Source organism: Cannabis sativa, chromosome 1 (assembly GCF_029168945.1).
Source record: "Cannabis sativa cultivar Pink pepper isolate KNU-18-1 chromosome 1, ASM2916894v1, whole genome shotgun sequence".
In the NCBI taxonomy this organism is placed as follows: Eukaryota; Viridiplantae; Streptophyta; class Magnoliopsida; order Rosales; family Cannabaceae; genus Cannabis; species Cannabis sativa.
The window spans coordinates 41,582,890-41,600,794 of NC_083601.1; the positions used below are offsets into that span (position 1 = coordinate 41,582,890).

General features: G+C 31.4%; 4 protein-coding genes across 6 annotated transcripts; 1 reads left to right on the forward strand and 3 right to left on the reverse strand.

The window, feature by feature from the left end:
• Positions 1-413: 413 nt before the first annotated feature.
• Positions 414-1,958, reverse strand: LOC115706959 (LOB domain-containing protein 22). The gene is made up of 2 exons (XM_030634744.2): positions 931-1,958; positions 414-816 (listed from the first exon to the last, which is right to left on the reverse strand). Exons 1-2 carry the CDS (start codon positions 1,731-1,733, stop codon positions 645-647), a joined length of 975 nt encoding a protein of 324 aa, XP_030490604.1. The 5' UTR covers positions 1,734-1,958; the 3' UTR covers positions 414-644.
• A 3,694-nt stretch (positions 1,959-5,652) lies between these two features.
• On the forward strand, positions 5,653-10,589 carry LOC115706960 (LRR receptor-like serine/threonine-protein kinase IOS1). The gene is made up of 10 exons (XM_061109918.1): positions 5,653-6,268; positions 6,880-7,388; positions 7,971-8,109; positions 8,208-8,279; positions 8,383-8,454; positions 8,575-8,732; positions 9,025-9,272; positions 9,386-9,512; positions 9,631-9,702; positions 9,800-10,589. Exons 1-10 carry the CDS (start codon positions 5,715-5,717, stop codon positions 9,991-9,993), a joined length of 2,145 nt encoding a protein of 714 aa, XP_060965901.1. The 5' UTR covers positions 5,653-5,714; the 3' UTR covers positions 9,994-10,589.
• An 823-nt stretch (positions 10,590-11,412) lies between these two features.
• LOC115706962 (small ribosomal subunit protein eS28) lies at positions 11,413-12,739 on the reverse strand. Its single transcript, XM_030634748.2, has 2 exons — positions 12,580-12,739; positions 11,413-11,893 (listed from the first exon to the last, which is right to left on the reverse strand). Exon 2 carries the CDS (start codon positions 11,890-11,892, stop codon positions 11,695-11,697), a length of 198 nt encoding a protein of 65 aa, XP_030490608.1. The 5' UTR covers position 11,893; positions 12,580-12,739; the 3' UTR covers positions 11,413-11,694.
• Positions 12,740-15,278: 2,539 nt separating this feature from the next.
• Positions 15,279-17,530, reverse strand: LOC115706961 (mediator of RNA polymerase II transcription subunit 9). 3 transcript variants are annotated; one of them, XR_009687915.1, is made up of 7 exons: positions 17,150-17,529; positions 17,005-17,067; positions 16,825-16,905; positions 16,416-16,474; positions 16,237-16,322; positions 16,022-16,113; positions 15,279-15,640 (listed from the first exon to the last, which is right to left on the reverse strand). XR_009687915.1 is itself a non-coding variant. In XM_030634747.2 (6 exons), the coding sequence occupies exons 1-5, from the start codon at positions 17,486-17,488 to the stop codon at positions 16,265-16,267; spliced, it is 600 nt and encodes a 199-aa protein (XP_030490607.2). In that variant the 5' UTR covers positions 17,489-17,530; the 3' UTR covers positions 15,279-15,640; positions 16,237-16,264. The 3 variants fall into 3 exon arrangements, 1 of the variants encoding a protein (XP_030490607.2); XR_004009666.2 differs by having other exon boundaries at positions 16,022-16,105; positions 17,150-17,526; XM_030634747.2 differs by lacking the exon at positions 16,022-16,113 and having other exon boundaries at positions 17,150-17,530.
• Positions 17,531-17,905: the final 375 nt, after the last annotated feature.

Sequence of the window (17,905 nt, forward strand, 5' to 3'; positions counted from 1 at the left end):
ATTTGGAGTTAGTATATGAGTCCTTCATGTCTTGGCGCTTCATTTGGAATGTGAGGGATATATATACTATATACCCAAATGGAAGCATTAATCTCCAAAATCTTGTTGGTAGAGAATTGAATGTAAATGATGAGGTACAATGAGAGACTAGGAAGTATCAATTCCTGACAACTCTTAGTTTGGGAATACTAATTTTTGTCATCTGTACAGACTAACATGTTATTCATTTGTACATTATTGCTCTTAGAAAATGAAATGGACCCATTCGAACTGTTTACAAAGAGATCATTTACTTTGAAGATATTAAATTTATAGAGAAAAGATTGATGGGTTTGTGATCTTAATTGTGAGGAGAACTCCAATACCACCACCATGTATAATGTAAAACGAACACAATTGGAGACACTCCAAAATGACAGAAAATAAAGGTTCAAAATTTTGTCAAGAAAAAAAAAACTTGCTACATTATATTGCTAATATATATGCATAAATATGTAAAATTCTTATGTTCTTCCTAAGCCTAAATAATTGAAAAAAAAACAAAAAAGGAGAAAGAAGAAACAAACAAAAACAAAGAAAATAAGAAAGTAATATAGAAGGGGAGGAATATAATAACATAGTGTTATTATTATTCCTACCCCTTTTTAAGTGGTAGAATTTTTAAGGGTAAACAAAGTAGCTGCATCTCTTAGATCTTCACCATCGCCATTATTAACATTTTGTTGAATAGTGTAATGATCATTCTCATTCTCTTCCTTCAATGTCACATTATCATCATCCACATTTGTCCTTATTAGCATGGTTTCATCATCAACTCTGCAATTTTCAAAAATAAAAATTACTCATTTCAATTTTCATTCATATATATATATAAATATATATATATATATATATAAAACAAATAACATGTAATGTGAAGAAAAAACCAACCGTGGGTCATGATGATGATGGTGTTCAGCAAGTACTACCCTATTATCAATATTAATCTTCTCATCAGATGGAATTTGAAGAAGAGGTTTGACATGATGATGAAGATCTTGATCATCAACAAGACCTACTTCTTCAGTAGAAGGCTTCATATCAATGCCGGAATCTTGTACGACCCACGAACTAACATCATCCTGAACAAGATCATACTGTGAAGCCTGCAATTGATCTGACCCATCCATACCCATAACGTGCGAATGAAGAAATTGATGATGATTATGAAGTTGCAAATTAGACATGGAATTATCATCGTTATACAAAACTAAATTCTGATCAACCACGTGCTGAACCTGCGGCGGTGGTGGCACGCCGGCGGCTGCGGCGGCGGCGCGGTAGACGGCGAGATCTTGATTAACGAGGTCGAGTTCAGCTTTCGTGGCTTCAATCTTTCTCAAGAGTTCTTGAATGATATGGAAGCAACCGCCGACAGGGTGGGCGGCGCGTGCATCGGACTGGAATATGATTGTTCGCATGGCTTGTTCTCTGGCGGCAGGGGAATCGAGTTTCTTGATGATTTTGGTAATGTTACTGACACCGAAGAGCTTGTGTGCGTTGAGGAATTGTCTATGGCTGTCGTGAGGGAAATAAGGAGCCAATATACAATCAGGGGCACACTTTCTACGCTGGTATTTACAGGCGGCGCAAGCTTGGCCGTTACCGTTTCCTTTGGACGAAGAAGACGAGGTTGAAGACGATGAGTTTGATGAAGTGGGTAATGTGGTTGTTGTTTGAGGGTTCAGGCTCATTGTTCTCTGAATATGTATATATATATATAATATAATATAATCGATTATAATTGAAATGAAATTATGAGCAAAGATTTCATAGCGTTTCCGGTGCCGTGGCCGTGGCTATTGGGGGTGTTATTATTATTATTATTATTATTATTTAATTTCTGTTTGAATATTAAAATAATAAATAGTAATATTATGAATGAAGAAGCTGTTTTTTCTGAATAGGTTTGTTAATTTCTTTGTAGGGATATTGAAGGAAGGAAAGGAGGAGTAATGAATTGAGAGGTAAAGATCTTAACAGATTCTGTTTTGAAATCCTATTTTGGGTACTCACTCACTTTGAATAATGATTAAGAATAAGATTATATGCAATGCATGGCGTGACATGGAAATTAAAAAAAAATATTATTATTATTATTTTGTTTAAAAGTTTTTTTTCTTATTTGGAAACGGAAAAATTTGCACATGCAAAAAATTAATAAGGGTTAATAAATCAACAAAATTAATGGATCTTGATCATATTCATACCTACGGATTACTAAATTGATAAATAAAGAAAATTAATTATTTTTTTTGTTCTTCATTGAATCACTATAAATTCCAAGATTATATCCTTTAACTTTGTAACTGAACAACATATTGAAAGCTTCATAAATATTAAAGCCCAACACAATTTTGTTATGGATTTTTTTTTTCTAACACTTTAAAACAATTTTTTTGTATTTAAAAATCACTTGAAGTAACACAAATTGTAAATTTAAAAAAAAAATTTAAAAAAATAGTATATAGGATAATTCTCTTTTTGTTTTTACTATAGTCAAATTGAAAAAAATAAATAATCAACTCTTTTTTATTTTTTTTATATATACTTTTGATTTAGTATTTTACTATAGGCAAGCACATATGTACATGAATAATTACATATAAAACAGAAAAATCAATTTAAAAGGAAAAAAAATCACAAGTATTTCTTTCCTATTTCAATATATTACGAAAAAGTATTATAGTGCATGTTTATTTAAAAGGAATCTTGTTTAGTAAACTTTGTAACAAGAAGAATTAGCGGGCCAACATAAAATAAGAAAAAAAAAATCTACATTTTTATAAAGAATGAGATTTTCTTTCCTAATTTTTTTTAATGATTAAAAATGAAAAGTTTTCTAAGATAAGTTTTTTGCTTACCAAAAATTATAATGTGCAATATTTTTTTAGCACTAGAATTTATATTCTTATTTTAACAAATATTATTACTTTATAGTGTGATATTAACTAAATATTATATATTTTAAGGAGTTTTAACTCAGTCACATAATACTTTTAGTTTTATTATTCGATACTATATATTTTTTGAATGAAAAATATTAACTTTATTAACCAACAAAATCAATCACCAAACATGCTAACATCTCAGTAGGAATAGACTCCAAACAGAATATATATAAATTAGAGATTCTAGCAAAGCAACGAGCCACTATATTAGCAGATCGTTAATAAAAATAATCGCAACGTCACATAATTCAGCAAGCAAATTTTTACAACTTTTTGAATTACTTGATCAAACAAAGATATCATGCACATAGAGCTACGTAATGCTTGCACAACCCCAAGACAGTCACTCTCCACAGTTATATGTTGCCATATTGGTTGCTCTTTGTCCAAGTTATAGCTTCCTTAACACTTATCGCTTTAGCCAAAATAGGTTCAATCGTGCCTATATGGTTCGACCTTCAATGAGCATACCCTTCTTATCCCGTACCAAATGAACGACCCTTATCGAACAAAGCCGTGTCTACATTAACCTTAATACTGTTAGCGAGTGGTGGAGACCAATGCTCTGCACCATTATTTGTCTGAATATCAGATCATAATGAGCCTATGACAGAATTTTGAGCATTATTCCATTGATTAAGGTAATTTTTAGCAAACACAATAATGTCATCCGCTCGGACTGTCTTTCCTTTCCAAAACATTATTTCTGGCGCTCCAAATGGCCCAACACACAGGTGCAACAAGGTACTTTTTTTTTTTGTGTTAACCTACTTGAAGACTGAAGTACACCAGTCCACAAAGGAAGAAACAGGTGCACAAACAGTGCCAATCCCCACTCTATTTCAGCAAGTTGTGATTGCCTTGAAGGTGACTAAACAATGAATGATTGTCTCGCCATTGGAATGACAAAAGGGACGGAGAAAGCTTACATTGACATGCTTGGTTCGAAGCTAAACTAATGTTGGGAGGCAACCCACACCAGCACGCCACATGAAGTTTTTGATTTTTGGAGGCAACTTTAATTTCCATAATATATTTTCTCTTTATTTGAAGTTTTCTAATAATAATTAAATTTTATTGTCTAGCTTTCTAGGGTCATCTTTCTCTCATGTTTATCGTAACGTTAATTTTGCGATTCATAAATTGGTTTAAGATAGATAGTAAGGTTTTTTAAATGGAAGAAATCTATTCGTTTCTCTAAAAATGGTTACCCTTTTAAAAAAAAAATATATAAAACGACAAATATCTCATTTAAAAATTCACAAATAAAAAGTTATTACATTTTGTTGGCAAGGATTATTTAGGAAAATTTCAATATAATTTTTAATGTAGTCATAAGATTAAGTATAGTCTGTTCCTCTGGTAGGTTTCTAAGTTTAAATTCCTCCATCAATATAAAGAAAAAAACTTATTTTTAATTATTATATATTTTATTTTTAAGTCATTGTGGGGTAGGTGTTGTGTTTTTTGTTTTTGAGAGGAACACAGGTCTTTTCCAGTTAAGTAGTTATGTACGTACGTATTTGTACTTTTCAATTCCAATTTATGTACGTGATTGCCATTTCGATCGAGCTTGCATAATTTTCTAATTCGAATCCTTTTAAAATAAATAATAATCCCGAATTAGGCAGTCGTATACAACAAGGGTACTAAATAAAACCAAACAAGCAAGTAGCTATATATCTCAATATCTTCCAATTAATTTGTATTTATATTATAAAAAGCTAGAAAGAAAGAGGTTTTGTTATGTCTTAACAATATATATAGCACCTAAACCCTTGCATGTATGTCAACTTCCTAAACAACAAAGAAGTTAATTCACCCACGATATAGCTAGCATCATTGAGTTCAATATATAAACGCTTAATTAATTAGCTATTTCATACAAATATATATAGACCACTTGGACATAGTTATTAGTTAATTAATACTTGATATATATACATATATACGATCATATATAAATGTATACAACAATTCAAGTTTGTTTGCAGTTAATGTAGTTGCATATGATCTCTGGATAGCAATATGGGGGAATGTAAGATGTTGAAGCTTCATTTCATCATTCTATCGCTTGTTGTTACACATCTCATTCATGCACAAGATGATCAAAAAGGTAATTATTATAAAGTTCACTATTATATTGAATTAATAAGATTTTTTTTTTTCTTTTTGAACTAAGATATATACTCGTAGAGTTTTGAGTTTTGTCACTAAATTTTATACAAATCAAATATTTCCCTTCAATTATATTATTTTTATTTTTTTAAAATAATTTACTTATGTAACCATGAGTTCTAAGTGCAAATACAGTATAAAAATTTGTTTAACAATTTTAAACTATCAAAAATTCAATTTATTAACATTAAACATATAAACACTAACTCTTAAAAATCATGTTGATGTTATCATAATTTATGGTTACATTGCTATTTTGACTCTTGAGCTAGATAAAATTAACATTAATATTACATCAACAATACAAAAATTCTACAAATCCTATTTACCCTATTATATATTGAGCATCATCTTTTATAGGTGACATAATATGATTGATTAACAATATTTTTTAAAAACTATTTTCTTAAATTATATGAAACTCGATACTTAATTACACCAATAGTAGTATAACATCGAAAATGATGTTTAGTAAGCATTTTAGAAATTTTCTATATATTATGCAATTTGTTCATCATATAAAAGTAGCCAATTAAAATTTCTTACATGATTCCAGGTTTCATCAGCTTGGATTGTGGGCGGGCCGAAGGTTCAAGTTACATAGAGAAAACAACGACAATAAATTACATTTCAGATGCTGCTTTTATTAAAAGCGGTGTAATACAAAGCATAATGCCCAAATACAGAGCCGGTTTCCAACAACAAGCAACATTCCTCAGAAGCTTTCCTGAGGGAATTCGAAACTGTTACACACTAACCATAAAAAAGGGTACAAAGTATTTCTTTAGGACATCTTTTTTGTACGGAAACTACGATGGTCTAAACAAGAACACAATCAAATTTGATCTCCACATTGGACCTAATTATTGGGACACTGTGACCATCACGTCAGATTCAGTATTTGTGTTTAAGGAGATGATATATACTCCTCCACAAGACTATGTTCATGTATGTCTTGTCAACACAGGATCTGGTACACCCTTCATTCAAGCCATAGAGCTGAGACCTTTAAAAAACAACACTTATATGATTTATGATTCTGGAGCTTTGTCACACTATGCCGCCGTGGATACGGGTTCAACCACCAACAGTACATACAGGTGATCATATAATTTCATATCTAGGATAATAAATTTCATAATAGTTAGCAACTCCTAATATTTTTAGACGTGTTGATTTATGTACAAGACTATTGATCCCTTTTAATTTGGTATTTCTCAAAGCGACAGGGCCGGTCCTAAGCTATATAGGACCTAAGGCGAAATTAAATTTCGGAGCTCTATATATAGTTTAACTATTATGAAAATTGTAGTTCTAGTACTTAGTTTAATGCTAAAGGGTTGGAAATTGATCCCGTGACCTTATAAATTGAAGTTAAACCTTTTATCATTACACCAAACAATTTTTATTATATTTTTTTCTTATTTAATATTTTATCTATATATTAATATTTTTTTTTTTTACAATTTCGAGGGCTGAACTTTCGGAGGCCTGAGGCGCACGCCTAGTCTGCCTACCTTGGTCGGTCCTGGTCCATGAATTATTAGCAATTTTACATCATATTTTGCTTTCCCAAATTTTTTGCTCCTGAAATTGTGCTCTCTTTTATTAAAAGAATGACGATAATAAAAATTTGGGGAGCAGATCAAATACGATAGTGATCTTCAATTTCATATTACCACAAACAAATAACTATTTATTCTAAATAAAAATGTTTATGGTTGTGCGTCTTAATCAGGTATCCATATGATGCCCTTGATAGATTCTGGTCTCCACAAAACGACGAAGCGTTGACACAATTAACAACATCGCTCACAGTAGACTCAGACGGTCATAAAAATGACTATTGGCTACCGCCCATCGTAATGAACAACGCTGCCGTACCTATAGACAAGGATGGTTCGCTCAGGTTCAATGTGTCATCTTCAGATAAAAACATCGGATATTATGTCTACTTACACTTCGCCGAACTCCAACTGATCAAGCCCAATGAGAGTAGAGCATTTAACTTCTATGTCAATGGTAAGTTAATGTACGGACCAATTGTCCCTAAATACTTGACCACACTTACCATCCATGCCCTCACACCCTTAACAGGACAAAGCCAATATAATTTTTCATTAACCAAACTTCAAAACTCAACTTTGCCACCCATTCTCAATGCCATTGAGATCTACTCCTCGCTTGATTTTTCACAGTCAGAGACACACCAAGATGATGGTAAGTAATTAATAATTATAACACTTCTTATATATCAAAGTATCTAGCCATCTTATATTTTTTAGATAGATTTTGAATATTGAAATTAATTGTTTAAACCTGAAAATGAAAAAAAAAAAAAAAGGCACCAACTATTTACCAGTGTTTTATCTTTCTTGAGTACATGGTAACCAGTTGTTAATGTCTTTAGTGAATAAGTAATAGAAAAAAATTAGCAAACTAAATTAACCAAAAGCTACAAGTACATATAAAAAAAACATAATAATAATAATAATAATAATATATGTAATAACTTTTAGGGAATATTGTTAGCTAATTGGAAGACGATGTGTTTAAAAGTGTTAGGCACACTGGTGCCAATAGCAATGCTCATTTATAATTATTATATTTTTTTTATAATAATAGTACTATGTGTATTTTTGTTTTTTTTGTTTTTTTTTTGACTTATGGAGAAGGAGATTCCTGTGAATTTCTTTTTGTGATGAGAAGTATGGAACCACTAAATTAGGTCTTATATTTGTTTTTAACAGCTACTATGTTATTTATTAATATTAATAGTGTATAATCCTTATTTTTTACTAGTGGAGGCAATCATGGGCATAAAATCAACATATGATGTGAAGAAAAACTGGGATGGAGATCCTTGTGTTCCCCTAAAATACTTATGGGCAGGTCTAAATTGTAGCAATGATATCCTTAAACCTCCTAGAATTAGATCCTTGTAAGTTAATTTTGATTCATTTACTTTAAAATTTTGAATTATTATTTTTTTAATTGTACATTATATTGTGACTAATTAATCAATTACCATATTATCAGGGACTTATCTTCGAGTGGATTAAGTGGCAGTATAAGTGAACATATATCGAAATTGACTATGTTAGAATCTTTGTAAGTACTGTCAAATACATAATTAGTTTGTAAAGTTCTTCTCAAGAAAAATCTAAAAATGTTGTTACATTAACATTAAATACCATATTACTTTCTATTTCAGAGACTTATCAGACAATAACTTAACTGGATTCGTGCCTGATTTTTTATCTTCTTTACCAAATTTGAGAGTGTTGTAAGTCTTTCACTATCAATTACCATGTATCATAAAACTTATTTATTAATAATATAGTACATTAATTCAACTTTAATCTTCTTCTGACAAAGAAGAGCTTTAATCTTGTTTTTCTTATAGGAACTTGAAAAGAAACATGCTCACAGGCTCGGTTCCAGCTTCACTTCTTGAAAAATCGAAGAATGGTTTGCTATTAGTAAAGTATGCAATTTTTCTCTGTTTGAATATGTTATCTTTTTTAGAGGAACAATTTTTCAGACCAATCACTAACTTTATAAGTTTTTTAATGTGGATATATAATATATAGTTTCGGAGAAAATCAAGATTTATTATGTGGTTTGTCCACTCCTTGTGTAAACAAGAAGAAGAAAAATATACTAATTCCAATAGCAACATCATTTGGTGGACTGATAATCTTATTGATTATAGTCGCAACTATTGTGCTCACACTTAAAAACAGAAAGAGAAAATTGGTAACTTCTTTAATAATCAATGTCTTCTTTTATTTATGTATAACTCCATCGATTAATATATATTTATATAGTCTTACTGTGGAATTTTTTTAATTAGGTCTTGTATTGTCTGAGAATTTAGCCTCGTCAAATTTTCAAACTGATTCATTAATTGATCATGAGTCCAAGAAAAGACAATTTACATATTCTGAAGTGACAAAAATGACAAACAACTTTGAAAAAGTACTTGGTAAAGGTGGATTTGGATATGTGTTTCATGGTATCATAAATGATGATGGTACTCAAGTAGCTGTTAAGATGCTTTCTCAGTTATCAAATCACGGTTATCAACAATTTCTAGCTGAGGTATTCATTAATTTTGTATTTATAACTATAAAATTTGTCTTTAAACCATATGTTCGCATATACAAAATTAAGTAATGTTTATGTTTTATTATTTAAATGTTTTTGAAATACAGGTTAAAGTTCTTATGAGGGTTCATCATAGAAATCTTACCAGTCTTGTTGGTTATTGTAACGAAGAGTCTAACAAAGCTCTTATTTATGAGTACATTGCCAATGGGAGTTTAGATTCTCATCTTTCACGTTAAGTTGCTAATTTTTATTTCTACATCAAAATATAATTTTATAAAGAATACAATTGTTAATTTTCATTATTAGTGTTACTAGAAGATAACATTATTTGTACACATCATATATACAGAAGGCGTTGGCAATAATAAAGATATTTTGAGTTGGGAAGAAAGGCTTCAAATAGCAATTGATGCTGCCCAAGGTTACAAAGCTTTCAAATTAACAATATCTCATCTATATATATGTATAGATATTTATTAATTCAATTTTAAAGAAAGTGTATGAATAATGAAATGCAGGATTGGAGTATTTACACAATGGCTGCAAACCACCTATAGTGCATAGAGATGTAAAGACTTCAAATATATTAATAACAGATAATTTTCATGCTAAAATAGCTGATTTTGGTTTGTCGAGAATTTTTCCGGCAGACAATGGTACTCATATATCAACCGTTGTTGCTGGCACAGTAGGTTATTTCGATCCAGAGTAAGTATAATAAATATTAAGGAAATTTATTTAATTGAAACAAATTTATATATATTTATAAAAATAATTTTTATATTTGATGAAAATTGAAGGGAAAGAAATACATAGCTACTACTAATATATCATTATAAGTCTCTCAAATATAATTTCTTGACTTACATTCAGGTACTACTACAAATAGATTAAACGAGAAAAGTGATGTTTATAGTTTTGGAGTTGTTCTACTTGAGATTATTACAAGTAGACCGGTTATAAGTGTAGCCCAGGATAAGAGGACTCACCTCAAAGATTGGGTTAGTGTAATGATAGCAAATGGAGAGATTAATGATATTGTTGATCCAAGATTAAGGGGACATTTTAAAATAAACTCTGTGTGGAAAGCAGTTGAGATATCAATGGCTTGTTTAGCACATTCATCCATTACAAGGCCAAACATGAATCAGGTTGTGTGTGAGCTAAAGGAGTGTTTGGTAGCTCAATTATCTGGAAGGAATTGAATCATGGCCAAATGATTCCACAAATGTACTCTATAAATGTGACTAATCCCTTGGCACGATAGCAGTACAATATTATTATGCAATTGATTTCATTTATGCAGCATTTTTCTCTTTTCTGAACTTCCACTTTTAATTCTGCCAGTTTTTGTGTGGATATAAAATATTAACTTTTGTATTTGATAACAATATATCTTGGCCACCATTATTTTGTGACCCTGATTGAATAATGATATTCTACAGTAAGTAAAATTAGTGTATATATATGATATTAAGCATAGGTTGTTGCCTTCCATGATTAATATAGTCAGAGAGCTATACTAGGATTAAGGACACTTGCATATTTTTTTTTCCTTCCTTTTGTTCATATCCAGAAGAAGTTAACATGCATCTAATGCTCAGACTTGACCAACTCTTGAACATAGTGTATGTACTCGTTCATTAGATATTTAGATCCCTTAAAACATAAAACAAAAGGCTTAATTGATCGGAATTGGAAAGAGAACACACAATACTTAACTCAATAAACAGCTATATACCTCTGTTATTCCAGTTTTTCCTTTTGCCCATCAACTGTCTACAAAGCCAAACACAACATCCACAATTCTATCAGGATAGAGTTGCTCATAGTTTTTGCTAGGGCCTATTGTCCTTTTTCTGATTGAGTTTCAGAATGGTGTAATGTGATATAACCCTTCTGAGTTAAGGTCTATTTTGGCATGAAGATTTGTTGGAAATGAGTTCATTGTTTTGCTTTGCTAACTGTAATTTCTAATGAAATTTTGTAAGTTTCACTGGGAAAAAATTATAAAAAAAAACAATCAAAGACTTATATTTCTTTAAAATTAAACTGCATATCTCTAAATTCTAATCTCAAATAGCCTATCATTTTAACTAGTATTTTAAAAGAATTATCATGTAAACTAAAATTTGCCATCCAACTTTAAAATTTGTTTACTAAAATGCAATGCCAAGTGAACAATCAGCCTTTCGATTCATATATAGGAATTCAATTTCAAAAGTGCACACTCTAAATTTATCAAAACCCAATGTACTACCCAACACAGAAAAATAAAACTAAATTAAACATAGTTCTGATCAATTCAAGTAAGCATTACGAAAACGAAAGGTTGAAAAAATACAGGTAAAAGGAGAGAATCATTCATGATCATTAAGAAACATGATGACGATGTCGATGATGAAGAAGATGATCAACGCAACCTTCTAGCCTCCCTCTCGGACTCGAGAAGGGTGAGAATATCGCCTTCCCTAACAGGTCCCTTCACATTCCTCATGATGAAACGATTTTGATCATCCAGAAACTTGACTCTCACCTGAGTCACTTGACCCCTTGATCCTGTCCTCCCCATTATTTTCACCACCACAGCATGTTTTATCTGCGAATCCATTCTACACACAAACACACACACTTGCTTAATACAACATCTTAAATCTTTCCATCTAATTCACATCCATCATATCCTTCAATATAACAAAACAACATGATAATCATATTTATAAAAGTATTTTAGGGTACAAACATGCCTTAAATACTAGAGATTAACACTACGCATTGAAAAAAGAAAAAGTAAAGCATTCACTGAATCATTCTCAGCCCAATGAACAAGAAAATTGCTATGATGATACAACAAATTATTTCAGCATATAAATTTACACTTATTAACTAATGATATCAGGAAAATATCAAATAAGAAAAAGAATAAACACTGAAATTGAGATGTGCTTTTTTATACAAAGGTTTCACATTAACAGTATGCAAATTTTGTTCTTCATAATTTTAAATGACACCTAATGCGATTAGTTCTACTAAGTCTCCACTGTTGAAATAAAGCAATAGAGATTCATTTTTGCAAACAAGATAATTAATAGTCATAAGTTCATGAAAAACGTCCTAATCCAGCGTGAAAATCTTGGAAAACCTGATAATCCCATCTGAGAATAAATTTCATACAACTACCGTAATTCTAATTCGGAAAAGAGAACCAGAAAAACAGCTAAGAAATCCCAAAACACAAGTGTAAGAAATCTGATAGGTAAAGCTATTTCAAAAATTGAAATGGTGAAATAAGATTTACCTCGTCCGACTATAGTTGTCTTCGCCGTCGACTTAGAGAAAGAGAGTGGCAGCCACCACTAATTTAGTTTGGTAAGAGAAAACCGAGAGAGTTAGGAGATCGGCTTCTTCTTCTAGGGTTTTGTTTCCCTTGCTTTATAACTTTATATAGTCCGGTCAGTCCTTTTTTATTTTATAATTTAAAAAAGATTATTTAAAATTCCTTTATTTTTTCATTTTTTTACATTAAATTCCTTTATTTTTTTTATTTGGTGGCAAAAATTTCTTTTGTTTATTTTTGGGTCAATAGTGGTATAATTACTCAAAGTTTTAAGTTTGTAAGCGGCATAAACTCAATGATTTTTTTTAGTGGCATAAGTACCAATATTTATAAAACCGTAATTTTCTTCCAGTTTCATCAGTACATATAAGACCCAAATTTTAGATTATTTGGTATGGACGAAAAATATGTAGTATCAGTTACTTCCAATTTTTTTTTTAATAAATTTAAAACGGAGCCTGTACTGACGAAAATAGAGAAAAATTACAATTTTACAAACATTAGGTACTTATGCCACTAAATAAAATCATTGGGTTTATACCGCTTACAAACTCAAAACTTTAAGTACTTATGCCGCTATTTACCTTTATTTTTTATACAAATTTGATGTGTCAATATCACCGTTAAATACTAAATGAATTATTATTTTATTGACTTTGAAGAATTTCTTTCACATTCAGTAGTCATCCCGTTGGTATTTAACGGTAATATTTAACTCACGTCTCAATTTTTAAAGAAAATTAAACTTAAGAAAATTTTATCACAAAAAAAAAAAAATAAGTGTATAAAAAATTGAAAGATAAAAAGTTGAAAGATAAAAAATTTCATCGCCAATTACTCTAAAGAATCATTTAAAAATACTTAAAAATTAAAAAATTAATAAAGAAAATTTTTCTCTCCCCATATAGACGTCATCACGAGATTCCTTGCTTGAAGATAGGGTCAGTCTTGAAATTTTGTAGGTTATAGAAAAAAAAAAAATTTGAGCCCTCACTTTAAAAAATATGATATTTTTCAAAATTAATAAAAGAAAAAAAAATATTTTTGAAAGGGGATAATTTTTTTGGACCTCTAAGTTAGTTGGGCCCTAAACACATCCTAACCCGTTTATACTTAGGGTCCGGCCTACTTGAAAACCTTCACATCCGAAGATTTCCTATAATTGTTTACATATAAAATAGAAAAAATCTAAATTAACTAAAAACTGCCAATAAGCACTTACTTGACACTTACAAAAAGACTGCAACAAATGTGTAATAAAATGTATTTTTACGGTTAAAAACTTAGCATTATCAACTCAAATTACTCTATGATTATTTATTTATTTATTTTTTTGTCTCTATACCAATATAACATAATTATTAGATCTTAATTAACTTAAATTTTGGTAAATGCTTTGTTGTGTTCATTTACCATTGGAGACCTGAGAGAGGAGGAGACGAGTGTTGTGGACATTGTCCCACATAGAATAAATGGTAGAGAATTGAGTCATATATAAGAACATGGGCTACTCCACTCATTGCCAATTGGTTTTGAGATGGAACCCCATGATTCTCAACATGGTATCAAAGCCATATCCCTTGCGGGCAAGTGATCATATCTGATCCGCACCTATACAGATAGTGACCATGTCCACTCTGATACGGTACATTGTCCCACATAGAATAAATGGTAGAGAATTGAGTCATATATAAGAACATGGGCTACTAAGAAAAAGAAATTAAAAACTCACCCTATAACGACAACACATAGTAAATTTTCTTCTTGGTTCGCATTTGTTCACAAAATTTTAATCACTGTAGAGCATTGACAAGAGGAGATGGAGCAGATGACTCGAGCAATAGGGTGAGTTTTTACAGTAAATAGCAAAACAAAATAGGAGTTCAATAAATTTTACTATCAAAAATTGTGTTTATGTGTTAAAAAATATAAAATTCATGTAGTTTTGTTGCCCATGTCCCGTAACGGAACCACACTAATTTAGGATAGTTTTTGGGTAAAATACTTTCAACTAAGACAATAATAATTGTTAAGCAAAAAATAAATAAAACTAAAACAATAATAATGCATATGAAAAAACTATACTATATCTTCTTAATTTTTCTTTAAGAAACACAGTTTTTAAAAAAATATTTGCAGCAGAAATATTGAATGTTTAAATAATGTGACACTTCAATATCAAAAAAATAAAAAAAAAAATTATAAGAAAAAATACTTCAAACATAACATTCAAATATCCAAAAAGAAAAAGAAAATTGCAACAAAAATATCCAAGGTGCTAAAACATTACATAGGGGCGTGCATAAATCGATCCAATCCAATGAGAACCGACCGATCCAATTACAACCGACCTCCAAACATTGAATATCCAATTGTGATTGGATTGGATGTTATTTTTAAATATCCAATTGGATCGGATCGGATGGTGGATGGGTTGTTTAAAAATCCAATACATCCAACATCCAATCGAACTAATTAGTATTTTCATTTAGTTTAAATGAGTAATTAGATTTTATATTGTTATACGTCAAATTTATATGTATAAATGAAAATTAACATTAAAGTTTTACTTTTTTTTTTCTTAGTCCAATCCAATACATACTGGATCTAAAATATTAGATGGATCCAATCCGATTCAAAAAAATACTAGGTCTAAAATATTAGATAAATCCAAATTAAACAAATAAATATATATGAAATACATCCAATGGATAGAACCGATCCAATCCAACATCCAATGATGTTGGATCGATTGGATGACGAAATTAATTGGATCGGATCGGATGGTAAAATCTAACATCCAATATATGATTGGATCGGATTTGGATAGGCCTAAAAACATTGGATGTGATCCAATGAACACCCGTCATTACACATTGGCTACCCAAGGTGGGCTTTCAATGTACAATAACAATGATACTAATAAGAATATTTTACAACCAAAAAAGAATAAGGAATGAAGGTTTTTTCTTTTGGCAGGACTCGGGAGGCTTTTACATTCATAGCTTTACTGCAATAAAACCTGAAAAATAAAGCAAAATCATTCAATGAGCAAGTTGCCACGACCAATTCAACCTAAGAAATAGATTAATGCTACAAGACATTACATATAGTGCTCATCGCCAAGAGAAGTTAAATGTAAGTTAGCAATTAGAATAGATAGGAGTAAAAGTAAAAACAGAAATAAAACCAGACACAATATGCCAAATACTCTAGAGGACCTGATATTAAGGGGGGCAAAAAAACCATGTTATGTTGGTGCAAGGCGGGCCGATTGTGTGTTCTGGAATGAAATTCTTTTTTGCTGGTATATATTTGTGTTCTGGAAAGAAAGTGAAGGGGAGGGTCTCTTCCAGATCGAGCCCGCCCCACCCCATTAACATTCTTAAGAATTAAGACTTACAATTAAGTAGCAGGTTCTACGTGAACTCAATGGCATCTAGAGTGCTCTTTAGCATTTCTCTGAAACAAATCTACTTCACCTTGCCTGATTTACTAACACGTTATTGATTATCAAACCCACTCATAACCATTAAACAGCAAGCGAGAAACAAACCAATTAGGCACAAAAGATTTCTCCTACAACAGAGTAATAATTTGAGGATTAGACTTTCTTACTTCATATCCAGAAGTTCTTAACAAGCATCTAAGGCTCAGACTTGACCAGCTCTTGAACAGAGTGTATGTACTTGTTCATCAGGTCCCTAACAATAATCAAAAGAAATAAAAAAAAAAGCTTAATTCATCAGGATTGGAAGAAGAACACACAAAACTTAACCCAATAAACAGCTACATACCTCCTTTGGTTTAACATTTGTTGGCTCTCTTCCAGTTTTTTCTTTTGCCCATCAACTGTCTACAAAGCCAAACACAACATCCACGATTCTCATCAAGATAGACGTAATATAACTCATACAAAAATAATGATTAAAACCTAATCGTACATCATCAGCTATGATTTTAGAAACAAAATCAACCCTAGTTCTGTAATCCATGAGTTAAGTCAATGGTGGTCATCATCATCATCATAATGCTACAAAATAAATAGATAAATATAAAGTAATACATTTTGAGAAAACTGAACTAGTACTTAGAGACATTGTTAGGGGTTTAAACTGATTAATAAATCAAGATAAATTCCTTTCATAAAATGTACTCCAAAATCAATAAGCAAAAGAGTCCGAATTTGGTTATGAAATCAATTACCATGGCTTTAGTGCTAATAGAACCGGATATGGAGTTCAACAGCTGCTGACACTTCTCGAAGTGGGTATTCAAATCGCTTATCTTCCAAAACCAATACACCCAATATAAGACAGTTAAAAAACGAATAAATAAGAAAGAAACAAAAATTTAAGAAAAGAAGGGGAAGAAACATAAAGATACCAAAGCATCAGATTGCTGATCCCTAGTTCCATTGTCAACCGTCTCCGCTAATTTCGACACCAACTGTATCCAATTCAAGCACTCACAAGCTCAAATATTCATTCATAATACATACACAAATAGAGTTAGGGTTTGGAGAATTTACATGGAAGAGATGGAAGTGGGAAGCTAGTGACTGGTGGTGCTGTTGTGGTGGTGGTTGTGGTTGTGGTTGTTGTTGTGCCGGTGGCGGTGGCGGTGGTGTTTGTTGCGGTTGCAGTTGCTGTTGCTGCTGTTGAAGGAGAAGAGGTTGTTGTTGTTGTTGTTGTTGTTGATAAAGCGGAGATTGGTGTGGTTGAAATTGTTGCTGATGGTGATGGCCATACAGATTTTCCTGATTCGAAGGCGTAGAGACATTACTATGGCTCTGTATGTTGGTAGGGATCATCGTCCAACTACCTCCTCCACCTCCTCCTCCTCCTCCTCCGTACGGACTATGCTCCATTTCTCTAACTATACCAAACAAAAGGGAAATTTGATTTTCTATACTTAGAAAATTTTAAAATTTTTTCCCTAAATATATACTTAATAATATTGGTAATATATGACCACATTTCCCATATCCCACAAATACCCCTCCCATTTGAAAAAAATCAAAAAATAAATCAGCCATGGATGCCTCATCCCGAACCTCTCTCTCCCATGGCTGCCTCATTCCGACCACCACGCCCGGCCAACGACGACTACCCACCACCCCGACTACGCACCACCGTCCGAACCACGCACGACCCAGCCCCTTCTCTCGAACCCAGCCCCTCTCTCTCTCTCTCTTCCTCTCTCTCAAACTGGGAAAAAAAAAAAAAAAAAAAAAAAAAAGACCAGAGGTCCGATGGTCGGACCACATGGTCCGATGGGTCCGACC